Below are 20,309 nucleotides of genomic sequence, written 5' to 3'. Positions count from 1 at the left end.
AAAAGAAAGAAAAGAAGAGAAAGAGTGTTGGAGATAAAATAAGAACTTGGTGGAGAAAAAGAAGAAACTAGAAGCAGAAGAAGAAGAAGAAGAAAACCCAAAGGCCCTTTTCAGGGCCAGCCATATTTCTCGAAAAGAGATAGCCTTTCCATTGCCTACCCCTTTTTTAAAAAATTTTTTTTTAAAAAAAAATCCCATATTCAATTCACCTTTGTCCCTAAACAACCCCCAAACTCTATTCCCATGTTAAATTCCCCTTGTACGTATATCGGCCCACAATTTTTTCCCATGTTAATTCCCCTTGTACGTATATTAACCCACGATTTTTCGCCATGTTAAATTTCCATTGTACGTATATTCACCCAGGGGTCTCCGTAATGCTAATTTCCATTGTACGTATAGTGCCCCACTTAACTACTAACGGAGCTCAGGGCGAAAGGGTTGGTTACCATGCACGCATGACAACAACAAACTACTCCATTCACCCTATATCCTATATATTTGTACTTATTCATCTGTTGATATTATGTCGCACGTTTGCTGCTCAACCGGGTGTTCATAATCGATAATTATATGCAACACGACAGGATGCAAGGTCAATGCCTTGTACACTATAAATATACAAATAAGCTGTATTTTGAAAAGAGCAGGTTCGACATGCGATGCGATAGATTCCTCTAATAGTATAGGCAGCTGTAACTTAAGTGTGTAATCTCCTCTTTCTCTCTCTCATCCAGACCTTTCTGGAATACTGAACCCTTCATACAACATAAAGGAACTTGTTCATTTATAAACTTCTCAATACATTTACATAATATACGTTGGCATCAATTAAAATTTTATGGGATATAAAATTCATAATGGAGTGAACGTAATCAAACTCATCGGGCTATCTTTTAGCGCAATCAGTTAGTCACTCTGGACAGGTCTTTACCGTAATAGGCTGTAATGTGCGCTGAGCCATATCATTCGTCAACTTGAAACGAAAACACGATGAAAAAGAATAGTGCACATCCGGTTTAGAACAGTGGATGATGCCTCTATGACATTTGAGGGTATATATATATATATATATATATATATATATATATATATATATATATATATATATATATATATATATATATATATATTGTAAAAGTTTATTCAAACGTTAATCATTAGGACTTATGTTAAAAATTCTAGGATTATTTGGGATTTAATAAGCAATGCTGTTTTTTCTTGTACATTTTCACTTTGTATTGTATGCATATATAATCGTTTTTTCCTATTTAATATTTTATGACTACAGCGATGTGTGGAATAATATAAGGCAGTACAGACCACGGGTGTTCCAAAAGAGCACATTTTTGGCTTTTACGGAGGTAAGAATGATTTGACATTATTAAAGCTAACATTAAAAAGTTTTATTTTATTTAACATTGTTTTATTCACGTTTTGGAGACACTTGATATAATACCTAGAGAGACATGGCACATGATTCTCAATGCCGTTTGAAACAATCTTTAATTTAACAGAGGAACGCAAAGTTGCTCAGCTCAGAATAATTAAAGTACAGAATTTCAAACGTTCAATTCCATGCTTGTGCTTTGGTGCCTTGCTCAAGGTCACGTGCTCAGATGAAGCTGTTTTCATGCAGTTTCTATTTCGCACCTTTGCCTATTAGAGTACATTGTATTGTACACATATAATCTGACTTATACAAAGCAATACCATCAACATATAGATCAGTTTTGCAATGTTGCAGATGTAAGTGCAAGTCATTTATAAACAATATGAACAAGAAAGCCCTAAAATAGATCCCTGTGAGATTCCTTTGTTGATGGACATCAGCTCTGATTTAATGTTACCAAAAACAAATCGTTGGGTTCTGAAAGTTCTGTTTTATCTTAGCGATTGCAGTGATAAATTATACCATTTGTACGTTTCAAATTTTCATGTAAGTATTTTAATAAATAATGCCAGTTAAATAAAAATCCCCTGAAAGTAAAGGTATATGGCTATAACTAAATCTCCTTAGTGCATAGAAGCAACCATTCGTGAGCGATTCCGTTAAATCCAGATTGGTATGGGTGAATAAAATAGAACTGTAATAAGCCGAAATGGTCTCCTTACCGAGCGGATCCAACCCTCTCATGAATTCTGCTGGAAGCCATTTGTTGTCCCCTTATTTCCAATGACTTATTAACTACAACCGTTGTCTACTGGAAATACCAACGCGCCCAGTCTGTCAATTAATGACCACAAATATTACAACTACCAGTGGCGTCACTAGGAGGAGGGGTGCGGACCGCACCGGGTGACACCATCAGAGGGGGTGACACCACAATGACTGTCTATAAAATTGTTGAATTTTTGTGCAGGAGGGAGGACCATGGGGCTGACACTATGAGATACTGCACGTGACTGTCTATACAAATTTTAATTTTTTGTGCAGGAAGGAGGTCAATGGGATTGATGCCACGAGTTAACGCACTGGGTGACACCAACCCTAGTGACGCCACTAACAACTACGCATTTGCATCACAACTTCATAATTGCATGGCATCCTCAGAGCTGCATGGTTTTTCCTTATTATATTTCTGTAACTTAGCACTAGTACTTCACGCCGTGGAAATATAAACACAACTCAAACACCCAATACAGGGAACTAATTTCCTATACTACCATCCCTAGTTCAGTCAAATCATGATTTTAAGCCGCATTTCGCATATAAGTCTACACCATATATACCATCACAGCAACAATAAAAGGCGTCTCCAGGTAATGAAACAATCCCTTCTCAATTATGCGATTGTGCGAAATATCATTCCCTGTCACAAATAGTAAACGTGGAGATACACATTCATTCAACAGAATCAGATTTTAATAGGAGCTACTTGGCTAAAGGCCCACGTATAAGTCTCTGACCTGAACTCATCACAGAACTAAACTATGACATCATGAAATCTCATCAACACTAATCTCTATAACGTTTGCCACTAAGCAACTGGCTAATTATTCGGGCAGATGAATATTTCCACAACACCAATTTCCCATTATCACAAAATGTAATTACAAAATTCTAACAAATTCTTTAAATGGCGAAGTAAATACAAATGGCACACACCCTAGATTTATTACAGAACTTTCAACCGAAGCCATATAGATATTTGGAATCATGTTTTTCAATCCGTTTGGATAAACTTGGCAAAATTGATATTGGCCTACATTTATATGGATTGACTTTGAACCATTTTTATCATTTGGAACAACACTGGCTGCCTTCAGTTGGGATGGGACGATTCCCTTAATAATGATTATGGAGGTAAAAGATGCAGCAATACTATCAACATTTGTATTTTGTATATTGGAAGTTACATTTGTTACATTAATAAAGGGCTCATTGAATCTTCGTTGAATCTGAAATATCATACAATATCTTGCAACATTTTCATGATAAAAACACTTCTTGATAAAACATTCATGACAAAACACAAAAATGACAGACAAACGTCTCAAACGTGGTTACATCTTAACTTGGATATAGCATGTTTTGGCCGGTCAGATACGTGGTCCATTTGACGGCGAGATGGGGGAGGGAGGGTAGCACCAGGCTAAGTGGGCAATGTTGATTTTTATGTAGGTGAAATTTAGTAGTAATTCACCTTCACCTTAGTGTAACTGGGATAATTCTTCAAAAACATGTTTAGGAGGGAGCGGGGATAAAAAGAGAGGTTGGAAACTTACATTTAAATGGTTCTCTGTAACAAAGTAGGGTCGCCTCTAAGTAATATTACCCTAGAGTACAACGATCAGAGCACACCTCCCCGCTGCTCGTTACCCAACACCGGCTATCCATTTGATCCAGAATCAAACACAAAATTTGTTCTCTGTGCTACGTTTCATTGATGGACTCTAGGCCAACATACCTATCTGACCTCACCCATTGTACACACCAGCAAGATACTTACGCTCCTCTTCTGACAATCGTATACTCATTATTCCCACTATGAAAACAAAGTCATATGGACAGCATTCTTTTGCATACCAGGGCCCAGCAACGTGGAATGAATTGCCATTCAAGAGTGCTCTAAAAACGCACTTATTTCGATTGCAAGAACAAACTTAAAGACCTAATAATATTTCCTACCTTAAATATTCTCAGCATGTTTTTTTATGTTTTCTAATTTTATGGTGTTTGTTTTTGTAGTCATATCATTATGTATGTTGTTTTTATAATCTTATAGGTGTTGTCTAATGTTGTAAAGCGCTTAGAGCTTCTAAAGATTAGGCGCTATACAAAGTCCTCATTATTATTATTAATATTGCCCCCTGGCTCTTCGCTAGGAGAGCCACTAAAGAACTAAGTCCACGGGCGTCTCGAAATATCGCGCCGCCACTGCCTTATGGGTCATTATTGCTTGTGCGTATGGCTATATACAAGTTCTATCAGCAATGTTGAATCGTGTACTTATATTCTATTAGTGCTGCTATGTACTCTGTTCAACAGTTTTGTAGTTGAATTACTGAACCGAGCCATTAAGTTTCATTATGATAATGATATGTAATACAAAATTTCTAATTATTTTTTTCTTCAGTACTATTGGAGTAAGAAGAATAAAATAGCTGCAGAATGATATTTCAACGGTTTCTCTGGGTGTTTGCCATTTTGTGTGTGCTAGTTCTAGCTCTCGTGATCTATTCTTCCTTCGTGTTCACAATGAAGAGACCTGTAAGCTGTCAATGTTCAAACTTTTTCTTTCTTTCCCGTACATACATACATACATACATACATACATGCATGCATACATACATACATACCTGAAATTAAAGACATCCAATATCCATGTGATTTAGCCAAAGCGTCCTGAAATCCACGATGTCATTTTTATCAGAGGTAGATTTTTCTATTGCAGACCAGTGTCGTCAAGTGTATATGTATTTATGTATATTAATGCTAAATGTTGACTTTATAATGTATTGCACAAACAAAACAGAATTTGTATGTATTTTAAACTTTATATCGTACACGTGTAAATACAATCCAATGTCCGTATTTTTTAATTGCGTTTTTACGTAAGTATAAGCTTTTTGAACACTACTAATAATTCTTATAAACTAATGAACACGTGATCTCAGTGCCAAAAATGTAAACGCAGTTTAATTGAGGAAATGCATTAGCCATAGATTTACTCGCTAAATAATATTGGCTAATTTATATGATATTTTCTATCTCTTCTTATATACATGTAGCCCAGACTGACTAGGATTATATTTCTGGGTTCAAAATTTAAAAAATATGTATGCTATTTTTAGATTATATATATATAACGAAACTCTTTGAATAACGGATATATTTCATCGAGTGGGTCAAACACTATAGTATGACGAATGGTGAAGTATGTTGTTTAGTCGAGTGGTTGCTTGGTATTTCTCCATTCTGTGTCAGTGCGATAATAAGCTGTATCACTTCGTCGATAAAAAGTAGTTAATAAATTTTACAATAATTCTAGGACAGCGATACTGTAAAATCTACCTGGTACATATGCTTTAAATTGTGTATTTGGCAAACTAATGACTGTATTCATACTAAAGTAAAGAGAATTGTTTGTTTGTTAACACAGTTCATGTACGAATTGAAAAACTGTTAGTGTGTGGGTGTGTGTGTGTGTGTAAGATTTGGAGTTTTAACGTAGCTTTAACAATGTTTCAGTCATAACGCTTCCATGTCTGCAGTGTGACATGTAGCACCATGTCCCACCTTGATACATTATCCTGACATCAGGCCGACCAGTCCTGACACTAACCTCCTAATGCTGAGCGCCAAGCGAGGCAGCTGCGAGAACCATTTTTATGTCTTTGGTATGACTCGGCCGGCGTTCGAACCCGATGTCTCCCGCATCCGAGGCGGACGCTCTAACCACTAGGCCAACGGAGCAGTCCGATGTGTAATGTAGAAACATCACAGAGCGGTTGTATCTGACAAACGTCAGAGCGTAATATATTTAAACAAATCAGTCGACTAATTTTGAGTTTTCTTTTTTTTTTTTAGTTGTTATTTCTACATTCAAACGAGAACTCTTTTTGTGGCTTTGGCAAACAAGCAGTCGACTTTGGTATAGACGTTGCATAAATCTTCGATTGTAACTTAATTTTGGTTTGCAATAAGCACTAATCAACGCCCCGATTTATCCATCCTTTTCAAACAAGATTTGCATAGCTTTATTTAATCACAATTTTTTCTTCTTATAAACTTGGTCCGTTTTTGTCCAAGAGGATTACGAGTATACTCTACTTTATGGGTTATATATTGCAACACGTCATGCAAGTTCAGTCACTTAACGTTTCCATGATTCATATAGAAAATTCATTATAAGAAGTTATTATCTGAAATCTGTTGTATTTTTTCTATTTGGAGTTCGTTTTTAGGCAATGCTTGATATAACCTCTTTGATTACATAAATGTACACCTTAAGGACCTCAGTTGACACATTAAAATCGATCGATCGATCGAGAGAGAGAGAGCAAAAAAATTAAATGTTCTTTTAACATGGAAATAAAGGGCTGAATCACATACATAAGGGCAGATATCCTTCCTAAACTGAAGAAGGAATTAGTTCCAGCGATATCGCCACAGTGGCGATAAAAGTGGTATTGCCAATTGAGCGATCTCATTTTGCTAGCACTGATATGTTTCCATATCTCTTGAAGTAATATATAATCAAAGCGAATATTTTTATATATCTACTCAGAAAACGCACATATCCTCTATTCATCACATGACTACTGTGTTGTTAAAATTACATTGGTAATTTGCCCGTATGTAGCGTGCATAACAGCACCTGATAACGTCACGAATAACATCGTGACACGTCACATATGGCAAATGCTTGTTGACCTAGCATTTTGCAAAGTTAATTCAGTACCCGGCTTTATAGTGCAGTAAGCTGGTCTCATATGCTGTTAATTAGTAAACGCTTTGTTTACCGATTGTACAGATCAGCTGATGCATCATGGGGGTGGGGTGGAGGTGGAGATAACGTGCTTTCACGCAGATAGAGGATTGTAGTTATCTGCGATTTCATCAGCATTTTAAGTGTTGTGCAGTCGTCACCGAATTCAGAACATTATTTTCTACGATTTGTTCAAACAAATTAAAGTATTTTTAGTCATGTGATAAATACCGTCTTACATATGTGCTCAGTCGAAATGAAAATTTATGAAATTTGTCGAACAGTTTCTGCTGACAAAGGCTGTCAAATATATAGAAATTATCAGAGTAGGATTAAAACTTTCCTTTGAAATTAGCACTAATGTGACATTCTTAATTTCTATGCATTTCTTATATTTCAGCATGTTATTAGTGCTTTCGAGATGGTACAGACAGAAAATGCATATTTTTACCAAAACACAACAGAAAGTTCCAGTATATCAGGGCACATGACAGTGAATCTTACGGAGGTCATTGAGTACTTTATGAAATTCAAAGGTGGAAAGGACATATACACCCGTGTTATGCATGCAGATATTTTCATTTATTCGGTGATTGGCTTAAATAACTCGGATATGAAAAATCAGTCCACTGCCACATGGTCCAATTTTGGCGTAATAGCCTGGAAACATTCCGAAGTACCGGAGACTAATTTGTCGTGCTGTTTCTTGTATGAAAATGGAATCGTCCAAAATTCTAAAGTAAGAAAAATTTCAACATATGTAAAAGCAAAGGTTCAGAGCTTCCGATTTGAGTGTGTGAACCCTAATCAGTCATCGAAACCAAGGGGAGTAACTCTAATAGTAAAAAATGACCCTTGCACATCGGACATCTCAACATACGTGGCGCCTGTGTTTCCATATCGTCAGACTGGGAACAATACCTTAGCACTGTGTGCCAAGGTAGCTTTTGGGAATTTAGACGCAAATTTAACCGTGGAGTGGTTAGAATACAATAAGAATATGGGAGTGGACAAAATTGCTGTGTTTGTTAGTAATTTGTCCTCGACTACATCCAGACTTTTTCAACACTACCAAAATTCAGGTTTCTTGGAAGTTCATCCATTCGATCTCCCTATGCTCGGTGAGTACTCCTTGACTGGTGTGATCCTATTGATATTTACGCCTATTTTCATGAGGACTTGGTCAAACTATATGAGTACCTACTACTCCTTTGAACTTTAAAAGTAATATTATTAAAATAACCGGTTATTTTCATTTTTCAGAGTTTGAACAAAATCGTAACATTCTGAGCCACCAAGCCAGGTATTATATATATATATATATATATATATATATATATATATATATATATATATATATATATATATATATATATTGCTACCCAAAGTTCGTTTAGTTTTATTGAGATAAATATGACATCGGAGTTAATTTCACTTGTATGGAGTAAGGAAATAAGATTTTTAGCTCATGAATTTCAGCTGATGTAAAAGTAAGGTTTAATCTGATATTTAAAGTCATTTAATATGTAAATCAGATCTGTATGATTGCATATAATTTCTTTCTAGATTTAAATTTCTTTCTTTCATATGGACACAGCACAAGCTAGACTTTACCATAACGAGACTAGACAAGTCAGTTATTAGAAGGAGAATCACCTCATTGACCAATTGAAATATAGCATGCAGGTAGTTACTCATAATGAACCTAGCAGTGCTCCCTTGTTTTTACGATGTTTATCATAGTACACAAGTTTAATTCTCGGAACATAAGAGAGAAGAAACAAAAAACCCTAAACATTAGTAATATATGTATTGAAGTTCTGTTAGGTTTAAATATTTTTAACACAAGTCTAATCTTGTAAGGATATGACCTCACTAAAATGAAAATCTGTAACATTACTGGCGTACTAGCGCGGAATGAGTTCTTTAAAATTTACCCTCGTAGAGGGAGATACAACAACAGCAAAGTAAATTATCAGCATTTAGTGGCACACTATGAGTAGGTCTCAACAATCGATATACAGGATACTGTGCCTATTATCATGCTGTTTGAAATCTAAATATAATCAATGAAAATGATAAAATGCTACAATTGTGACACTGAAAAATCACCGAAACTTATTCATTTATGCGAGTGATTGTGCTTTGCGTTGCCTATCGCAGTTTCTTTGCCTTGATGATCGAAGGGAACACTGAAAGTCAATATATGTGGAAAGCTAATGTGATGTGTTTTGGAACATATTAGAAACAGAACCAGCTTGATTTTGGGCGTAAAATGCGGAAATTTAGATCAAACGGTCTGCGGCTTGGTTCTTGCCAGAGATGAATATTTATAATAATATAGATTGAGCACGCATACTCTCTCTTTCTCTCTCTGTCTCTGTCTCTGTCTCTCTCTCATAAAAGTTCTATATGTTGTGACCGAGATCTTTCAAAATGACAAAATCAAAACCTATGCCGTTTGCTGAGGAAGATGACAAACATTTTAGCTCAGACTTTTCGTGCCATATCTGGAAGAAAGATATAATTGTGGACAAGAAGAAATCTCAATCACCCTACTACTATATATAGATTTCCAACACATAGCATTCTAATTTAAATTCTAAATATACAAATTACATACCCTTTTTCATTTACAACTTGTCTGGTTACGACAGTGACTTATTATCAAGACTTTGGTTTGAATGATGTAGATTGAAAGGTGAAAACCATATCAAACAATGTTGAAATATTTTTTCCTTTAGGACGAATTTATGATTGATATATTTATGTAAAAGAGGGCGGGGCGGGGCGGGGATGAGGCTGAATCTTAGCTATATAATGAAAATGAAACAATGCTGGGTACCGTTTTGTGGAGTCATGCCCATATCCAGCCTTCACTGTAACATACACTTTATGTCTGTATGCCTTCGGGACATTTCGAGCACAATAGACGAAAGGAGATGGTGATGGCACTGAATTTGGAAATCCATTATTTGAGGATTATGATGTGTTACATGTACAAGTTGCTGAAACCAAACCAGATGAAGATATTGGCCTGGAGAAAGCTCAACTAAAGCTTACTGACGAGTTTCAAGAGCATGTAAAAAAAGGATTTGAGATAAACGAAGAACAATACGAGTTGCTACGAAATGGTTTAAAATCAAAAGTCATAAACATTATTCTGGTGGCAAGACCAAAAAGCTAAGCATGATAATAACAAATATTACTGTCACAGGCCAGACAGTAAAGGAATTGAAAGAAACACTGGCTCAGACAAAACAAAATGACACATATCAATGACTTTGTCCTGTAGATAATTCTAAAGAGAAATATCCAGTCGATCAAAGTCAACAGCATGTACATGAGGAAATATAAAGGCAAAAAATACAAAACGCCATTTGATCAGCAGGTGACAGAAACTGAGATAAAACAATTCAAGGTGGAGAGTTTTCACCTACTCTGAGCATATTCTTCACTACAAAAGAAAAAGAGAATTAAGTTATGTATAAGAATACACAAAGTTAAATTAAAAAGCTAGTCTACTAAATTTGCTATCGAAACGTGTGATGAAAGAAACATCAGTAATAGAAAGACAAACATAAAACCTGTATTGCAGCAGTTAAAAATGTTGAAAGTATAGAAGCACAGATAGTTGGATGTCTAACACAGTTGGAAAGTGTTTCAGAAGGAACATTGAAATGATTAATTTAAAAAAGCAAAGAAAAGCAACTATTATTTGAAAGGCTGGTCCAAACACTAGCTAACATAGCGTACCGCAAAATGCATCATAATATTTACTGTAGCTCCGTCTATGAAGCTTACTGTTCTGTAAAACTTACTCATACATTGGCATCTTATAAAGAAACATTACGTTCATTTCTTCCGCTAAATTAATTCAGCCATCAGGGACCTTCAATCCTCTAAATACGGAATTCAATATTTCACAATAGGCTGGATCGATAACTCGTAAAATTAGTCGTGACAAACTGGTCTTTCAAGATCGAAGTAACCTTGTCTTAAATACAGTTGTTTGTTCTTCATTTGAAACAGTGTAAAATCATTGTACAACCTTGTATGTAATTCAATAAACCATAATATAAAAGGTAAAATATATTCCCGGGATATGTAACGTTTTAAAAACCATTTGAAACATGTGAATTATTTCAGTTTTCTGTCATATTTTCTATGCCACACTTGGCCATTTCTATTTCAAATTTTGCCATTTTTATGAGTGTCTCTGCTTCAGCTGTTTCTTATACTGAATCACTATGTGCTTCTTTCTAAAATCAAACTTTGTTGTTTTCTGTAAATAATATATGTTTTTCACCTTGTGAAAGTTAAGAAATTTTCAAGTTACATCGTTTTAAAAATGTGTAAAATAGAGAAGGGTAGTACATATTTTGAGAATCCTCAGTAGTCCTCGGCAACCAGTTTTGCAAGTCTGGTTGCACAGCAAAGTTTCACTCTGGTAAATTATTGCAGTTGCCCCTAAGATTGCTGTAGGTGGCAGAGAGACGATATCAAGACCAAATATTTGTTGAAAGGAAATATATAAAATTATTTTATGTTTTGGAAAATTATCATTTATTATTATTGTTGTTTTTTTTCGGATGGCCGACCGGGCTTTTACATTAGTAAGAAAGTTACCAAGCATTAAATTTTAGTTGTCCCCGGGTTTCCGAGAAACGTATTTTTCTACCCCTGCAAAGGCAGACTTTTTCATCAAACTAACATTGCTTAAACCTATACAAATTTAGAAGGAAGAAATATTTAATATCAGCTGATTAAATTAAATCAAAATCTATATACGGTTGTAGAAACATTTCCAAAATATCTTTAAGTCTCTGGGTAACGGCTTGCCAAACGTTTCGGCAGTAAATATTGATTTTTGTGTCCTAGACTTCCTGCGTCAACGAATAGTGACTTTTTATACTTAACGAGTTTTTAATGTGAAATTTTTGTACTATGTTAGTGCGCTAGAAATTTATGATAGCTTTGTCAAACACTACATGAGTAGATCTGTGCAAAAGTATTATGTGCGTTAAAATGCCTTTATCTTTTTTTTCTACTAGGCTACTAGCATTCAAGAACCTGTACAAAATACACAGACTGCCTGTCAAGGTCGATGAGATAAGCAATTGTTATGAGTCTATGCTCTTTAAACAAGTAACAGAAATTATTGAAAAGCAACAAGCATTGCAAAATTCAGCAAATACTTGATTTCCCTAGAATACAAAGTGAAGATGTAAAATAAAGAACTTACCGTATTGCGAATTAAACCCCAAATAAGCCTAGGATTACGGACACAGGCCCTAATAATACAAGTCCTGAAAAACTTTAGTGGGATTCCAAAATAAGTCCAACGCTGAAGCTATTGATGTGCCTGTGATTGCTCGTAAAGTGCTGATGTACTAACAGTCTTTTGTTGGATCACAATAATACAATCCAAGAAGAAATCCTTTTTTCGAAATTTCATTATAAAATCAAGTCTATATTTCCAAGAATGTTTTCAGAGCACTTACCTATTTCGAATGAAAAAAATTTGAATGATTCCAAATCAGATACTGTGCCCAACAATAACTTGATTCTGCGTTGATGTTAAAGCACGAATGAATAATCTTTCCAGTGACAAGTTTATATAGTTCTCTACTTGACCTCAGGTCAAAATTAGCATTTTCAAGAACACTATTACCTAATGGAAAATAACATTCAAGAAACTTCTTAACGTTTACAAAATAAAAAGTTAGTTGTTATTAGAAGGTGTGTTACTAACATTATAATATAGAACCTGGACTATGTCAAGTACGCCAGGGGAATCCCAAAAACCTAGACCCAAACCCAAATAAAAATGTTTACTTGTATTAATAATGATCCTGATATTAAACCTATATACACACAGAATGTCACACAGAATGTTTGGCAACGTATTAGTTGTTTATAAAATTTAAAAAAATTAACAATTCAGGTCAAGTAGAAAATAAACTTGATTTTGGACAAGGTTAAGTCCAACATGCAATATTACATTATAATTGCATATAGCTAAATTAAAAAATAACAACTAACAAACAATGCAGATTGAATATACATACCAAAATTCCCAGTCTAAAAAGTCGAATTATATAAAATGAAAAAGGAACCTTGATGGAGATATGTGTTTTGAAAGTGTGCTAGAAAGTTTAAGATTTTAATTTAGTGTTATCCTTTGACGAGTTGGTTAGTGTTACAATATACTCGCAATGATCATATATCTTCAACTAGCATCCAATACACTTTTCCAAACTTAGACAGAAGGCCGGTCAAGGGCGATGAGATAATCAACTTTCGGTCTAACCTTAAATAATATGATATCAAATTGATAAAGCCTTGTAGAGAGCAAAATTTATATGACGTGTTTTCTGACCGACGTCGAGTGACATCATAGTGATGAATTACTTTGTTAATCGTGAGCATTCTTTTGCCTTCATAGCATTCATGAGTTGGAGGAAAACATTAGTGAGTTTGAATTTTAGATACACCATATATTTAACTGTGAATAAGTCCTACGGCTAAGAAAATACTCTCCAGTGAATATTAAGAACACTTAGTAGTATTTCTTCCTTTTCCGCAACGAAGCATGCGTAAAACGCCATGAGCTAATGGCGGAGACTATATACACGTACTTGCCACTTTTATCAAACAAACCGTGCCATCAATTTTACATATTTTGTTTTTCATATACACACTTTATCTAAAGAGATCACTATGCTACCTGGGGCAAAGTCCCGACCTAAGCTTCTGTCACTTTAATATACATCGCAGTATTGAACTACAGTGTGAAATGTCAACACAGTATTTAAAGCAAGATACTAAGGCAAGGTCTAAGAATAATTATTCTCTAAATAACCAATCAACTTTTAACAGATAAAATCAACCGAAAGCTCGGGCAAAAGACTGGACAGGGCTGGTCGGATGAACAGGTACCAGTCTACGACTGCATGGACAGATTGGCGGGATATTCAGTTGTGGGCGTAGTTGATTTTGATGAGTTTATTTTTCCACTTCAAGATAAGGACTTTAAACAATTTGTGGTAGGTATGGGATCATGTCTTGAATAATTTATGTTTAATCACTCTCTATACTTATACTTCGTTTCACTACAGAATTAAAACAATATGTCATGATAAGACGATAATAAGTTGACCCGCACTTACAAGTGTTTTCTCAAGCTCGGTGTCACTTCTGTGGCCAACAAGAAACATTCTAGTTTTTCCAAATTGATTAATTGCGCCATGTATGTCAAATTTTTCTGCCCGAAGTTGTTTGCTAGTCATGTTTATCTCAATCAATATGTCATACAACACAACAAGGGAAAGAAAAAACCTGAAACTAAAAATAGCTTTTGCAAGATCCTTTACATCAGCTCGTGACGTATTGTCAGATGATCATGTTAGAGCCGCGTCATCGTAGATCTCCGCCACAGCGACATAGATGTCACCGAGCTGATAGCGAAGAGGTTTCAAGGCATCAATTTGACTTTGCCAGCTCGCTTCACTCAATGGTTCAGCTAATGCTAATATTAGACAGATAGTTGTACGTGTCAATTCAGTTCAGTATCAAGAAAGAGCATTAACATGCAATTTTGCACCAACACACTTAAATATTAGTCTTGCATATATAATTTTGCTTGATGCAGGAATAACTATAACGGTACTGACATCAGTGCTTCTATTTCAATAGCTAATTTCCAAACGTTATATACATATTTCCACTTTGATGTTTCATATCTCAGTGAACAGAGGATAAAGTCTATATTTATTATTGTAATTACATGGCAACGTGGAGGAAATGTTCAATATTGATGGGACTGATGCGGCATGTTAGACATATTGTGTTGTGTTGAGTGATAGAGACATAACATTAAATGCAATTATTTGTTAGGTGAATATTATTATGTAATGATATAATATAAGATGATAATTAAAATCACAGATTTAAATAATTTAGCAGAGAGATAAATAATTTAACACAACATCAAATAGATAATATTGCTAGAACTTATACTAGGAATCGACCAAAACTAAATGTCATTAAAACCATGGCAGTTTTTAATGGTGGTACAGAGGGATTATTTCTGATTAAACTACAATTTTGTAATTCATTTAAGCGAAACAAAAGCATAATTATTCTGAATACAGACTAGCAAAATACCAGTTAACTAACCTAACATAGAAAGGTTGTATTAGTACTATCATGCCATTTCCAACATCCCATATACCAAAACTATTGTCTCCATTAGGAAGGTCTTATTATAACAAAATTTGTTGCAGCTGGTGATGCTGTCACTGAGGTAACGCAGTCGTGTCCTGTATTAGTAAAAAAGATAGAGGTAGCAATTGAAAATCATTGTATGTAATAAAATATAATAATATCATATGCCAGAGGTTGAAATTAAATCGAGTTTATCACAATATCAAAGTGAGAAATTATGAGATTGCAAAAAAAAGAGAAAAAAGAACAACTCTAGCAAGCCGCATTTAGGTTTCAGCCGTTTCGGAGTGATCTACTGAGATTAACAAATAAAAAGCAAATTAAACGTACTATGAAAACAATATAACAAAATCACTTTCTCGATCTAAAATGTTCACTTGTACAATTAAAACAGAAAAAATAAGGTGGGATTGTTTGTCCATTGCTGGCTGGTATTGCAGCAAGTCTTTTACCGGGTATATTAGGTACAGGCCGATAATTAACACTTAAAGTCTGGTACATTAGGCACAGGTCGATGATTAACACTAAAAGTCTGGTACATTAGGCACAGGTCGATGATTGACACTAAAAGTCTGGTACATCAGGCACAGGTCGATGATTGACACTAAAAGTCTGGTATATCAGGTGTAGGCCACTGATTAACATCATCGAGCTTGTATATTAGGTACAGGCCGATGATTAACGCTAAAAGGATGGTATATTAGGTACAAGCCGCTGATTAACATTATCAAGCTGGTATATTAAGTATAGGCCGATGGTAAACACGATCAGACTTGTATATTAGGTACAGGCCGATGATTAACATTAGCAAGCTAGTATATTAGGTACAGGCCGACGCGTAACACCAAAAGTCGGCTGTATTAGGTACAGGTCGATGGTAAACACTATCAGACTTATATATTAGGTACATACCGATGGTAAACACTATCAGAGTAGTATATTAGCTGTAGGCCGATGATTAACACTAAAAGTCTGGTATATTAGGTACAGGCCGATAGTAAACACTATCAGACTGGTATATTAGGTATACGCCTGTGATTAACACTAAAAGTCTAGTATATTAGGTGCAGGCCGCTGATTAACACTAAACGTCTGTGTAGGCCGCTGATTAACATTATCAGGCTGGTATATTAGGTACAGTCCATTGATTTAAATTATTAGCTACTTGTGGTTATTCTGATTTCAGATTCTTTACATAAAGAAATTCTGATGATGATAGAGATATCAGTGGTAGAATTCTTGGTTTCAAAATCACATTAAATGAAAATATCATTTGCTAAATGAGCGTGGTAAGGGATTCTGGAAACATAATGCAGTATTGTTTTATAGACTATCATTACATTAGGGAGCTAATGATAAAATTACTGGAGTGCAAATTAGAACAAATAGACGGATAAACGAATAAACAGACGATATTATAGCAAACTGGAATACATGGAATATAATATAACCAAGTTTTCTAAAATTTATTTAAGAAATAAAAGTAAAAGTAGAAAATGCCATACAAATGAATTGCTAGAGAAATTTGTTAAAAAATTGAAAATACAATCCATCAAGGATGACATATCATTTTGGAAAGCAAGACATGTATCGTTTACTGGAAAAATTGATGGTAAAGTCATTTGTACGTCCCTTTTTACGATCGCAAGTGAAGTTATAAAACAGGTAGCTCGTTTGATTATGGACTTTGTCTTGATTGCAAAAAGTCCATAGGTGGGGAAAAAATCAATTAAAAGTTCTGCAAATATGAGTCAAAATGTTCCTGACTTAGTAGTTATTCAAACTTTGAAATTAAAATGAATCTAAAGATATTTTGATAATAGAAATGGTTGTCTATAATTAAGTAGTGTCCTGGTTGCCAGGTTTCGACATTCCAACTCGTAAACTAAACAAATTGAAAAGTACAATCTAATGAAAACGATATATCCCTTGGAAAACAAGAAATGTATAGTTTACTGGCAGAAAAAGTGATGGTGAAGTCATTATACTTGTAATATATGCTGCATCCCTTTTTATAGTACCAAGAAAATTGATGGTAAAGTCATTTTCTAGCTCTTTTTACAATACCAAGATAATTTATAAAACTGGTAGACCGTTCTGTTATTTGAAGTACATTGAAATTGATAAAATGAGCTTTTATTTACTTTATTCATATCATGCCCAAAATATTTCATTTATTATATTATTCGTTATTTATTTATTCCAATACAACTTTGCTTGATTATATTAATTTTGAGAGGTATCATTGTCCAATTTAGAAGATTATACATTCTATTTATGAAATTATTGGGGAAAATGTTATTTTTGGTTGTAAAACGGAAATTGTTGTAAATAAATAATACAGATTTTATTTCGTTTTACAACAAAATAAGCACAAAAGCAATTTTATCATCAGGTGCAGGAGGTCGCGGGATTCGACCCCCGGCTGAGTCATATCAAAGACTAATAGCTGCCTCGCTAGGCGCTCAGCATTAAGAGGTTTAGTGTTAGGACTGGTCGGCCCGGTGTCAGGATAATGTGACTGGGTGAGATATCATGCTACATGTCCATTGCTACCCTCACACGAAACCAGTTGTATTTAAAATTGTCGAAATATATTAATATGAATAATGAATAACCATATATACAGAGTTTATTTTATGGAGGTTAAATGTTAAAAATTAGTTTCGTAGAAATAACGGCCCATGTGTTCACGTAACTTTAAATAACTCGCCTGACCTGATGGTTGTTATTCTTTTCTTTTAGTGTTAAAAATTAGTTTCGTAGAAATAACGACCCATGTGTTCACGTAACTTTAAATAACTCGCCTGACCTGATGGTTGTTATTCTTTTCTTTTAGTGTTAAAAATTAGTTTCGTAGAAATAACGACCCATGTGTTCACGTAACTTTAAATAACTCGCCTGACCTGATGGTTGTTATTCTTTTCTTTTAGTGTTAAAAATTAGTTTCGTAGAAATAACGACCCATGTGTTCACGTAACTTTAAATAACTCGCCTGACCTGATGGTTGTTATTCTTTTCTTTTAGAATCGCCTTAGAAAGACATATCACGACGTAAGTCTTTTCACCTTCTTGGTTGATATCTACGTGATGGATTGGGGTAAAACGAATGAAAACGAAAAATTAATGATTACACAGTTCACGAACCGTACACAGACAATGCAAGATCGAGTTAAAAACATCGTAATTCCAGACTGGATAGAGACTGGCTCTGTCAGCACACACAACGCTGTACCAAGAAAAGGATATAAAAGGTAATCTCTCTCTCTCTCTCTCTCTCTCTCTCTCTCTCTCTCTCTCACACACACACACAATTAAACATGACACCATACATTATAATTGTATATGTACATGGGGTCCTACCTGTCACAAGACAGACATGACATCTTTGTTGCGCCAAGAACAAGAACTATTTACGGCTAATTATTGTATCATCAAATACGACTATTACAAAACACCGCGTACAATTAGGTCGCAAGACCGTCGCGAGGTACTGAACGTCCTTCTTAACAAAATAATGGACAGAGCACAGTCTATGTCCGCACCCGACTTAAGGTTACCTGATTTTCGCCTGCGACTACTAACGGGAATGTGAACCAAAGATTAACCATATTATAGACTTGGAGCTGTATCGACCATCAGGCAAGAATGATTTGTTACCACTTTGAAAACCATATTGTTTTGATTTACATGGAATTTGAAACACGAGTTGGTATTATCAAAATCTCCGCATAATTCGAGAATGAGTGTCCCAGGCATTTTAATAAAGTGTTCTTGCATCTTAAAAGCTGAGTTCGCTACCATTCTGGAGGCCATATTTATGTTTCGATTGTAATCAGACTTGAATATTTGATGGAACTATTCGAGGCATTCGTCGTCTTCTATGATGAATGTTCTGTTCATGTAAGAAGTGTAGGTCACTCGAGTTGCCCTACGTCAAATGCGCATGACCGTACCGGATTTGGCTATGGGATAGGTTTGGCCAGCTAAACATATTATCTGAAAATACTCTATAAAGTTATTTCATCAATATTTCAGAAAAATATCACAACGAACAAGAACTACACCTATTAGTGAGGCGATCCTGCATCTAATACTCTCCGTTTGTTACGACTCTGATAACTAATTTTGATCCAAATCTGATCAAACTTGGCTAGAACGCTTATATAAATGGCTTTGTATGAACCAGATCTACGTATATCAATTAACATATTTTGCATCAGATTAGCTGAACTGCGATTCGACAGTTATTATTTCTGACCCGATATGTTGTCAGACTTGGGAAATAGACTCATCTCATCAAGATGTTGGACAAGTTTTAATACGAGCGTCGCCTTTGCATATCTAACAAGTAATTTTGCTTTTGATTGGCTGATCTTGCTACCATGAGAAAGACTTTATTTCGGTCGTATTTGTCTCACAACTTGGTAATGTATTCACACAACCTTCCGTTTGTTTGTACCTCTTACCGATTTTAAAAATGTAAAGCATCAAGAATATAAAAAGTGGACCAAACTTAGACATTTCATTCATTGGTTTATAATTTCTAACATGATCGTCGCCAATGGTTTCGAACACCGTCGAATTATAGACCTTTCAACGCTAACGGAAGCTCTCAATGTAAACAAACAAACAGACTGCTCACTTTAATTTTCTGGTTTCTAGAATAGTTTATTTCGATCAAAAATATGTCGTCTGCGTCCAATGTTTGCAGTGTCTAGTTTTAATATTTCTGAAACAAATTCGACAAATAAGTAGGAGAAACTCCTGTATACACGTCTTTAAAGAGATGTAAATCCAAATTTTACAGAATAATTGAGATTTTAAAAGACGGTGAACACTGACTGATCCAAGCAAATATGGCTACCGTGTTACTAAATATACTCCATTGTGATCCGAAACGCCAATAAGTTGTTGGTGTTTGGACTTATAAATCAGGTTAGAACTTATAAATCAATGAAAGAAATGACCACGTTTTGTGCATATTTTTATATCCTTGATACCGTGTGATTTTAAAATCGGGTGATAGGGTACAAACTCATGTTGTGAGAATACTATACGTAATAGCATATCATCATGGTCTTAGTTCAATAACAAATTAACTCTGCGCATCTTAATGATGCGATCTTGCATGTGATTGACTGA

At 34.9% G+C, this 20,309-nt stretch overlaps 1 protein-coding gene across 2 annotated transcripts in view; it reads left to right on the top strand.

The window, feature by feature from the left end:
* The window catches only part of LOC149785183 (uncharacterized), a 39,661-nt gene that overhangs the window by 17,731 nt on the left and 1,621 nt on the right, over window positions 1–20,309 (top strand). The window contains exons 2-7 of one of the 2 annotated variants that reach the window (XM_089978986.1): window positions 1,292–1,364; window positions 4,581–4,714; window positions 5,696–5,930; window positions 7,336–8,056; window positions 13,818–13,984; window positions 18,192–18,418. In XM_089978986.1, coding sequence (XP_089835112.1) covers window positions 7,357–8,056; window positions 13,818–13,984; window positions 18,192–18,418 — 1,094 coding nt within the window. In that variant the 5' untranslated portion in view covers window positions 1,292–1,364; window positions 4,581–4,714; window positions 5,696–5,930; window positions 7,336–7,356. The remainder of the gene's footprint in view (window positions 1–1,291; window positions 1,365–4,580; window positions 4,715–5,695; window positions 5,931–7,335; window positions 8,057–13,817; window positions 13,985–18,191; window positions 18,419–20,309) is intronic. The other variant, XM_089978985.1, reaches the window with a different exon arrangement.

The sequence above is a fragment of the Sinohyriopsis cumingii genome, chromosome 13 (genome assembly GCF_028554795.1).
Source record: "Sinohyriopsis cumingii isolate HCF-2022 chromosome 13, ASM2855479v2, whole genome shotgun sequence".
Taxonomy (NCBI): domain Eukaryota; kingdom Metazoa; phylum Mollusca; class Bivalvia; order Unionida; family Unionidae; genus Sinohyriopsis; species Sinohyriopsis cumingii.
The sequence above is the reverse complement of the archived record's forward strand: the minus strand, read 5'-3'. Positions and strand labels throughout refer to the sequence as shown.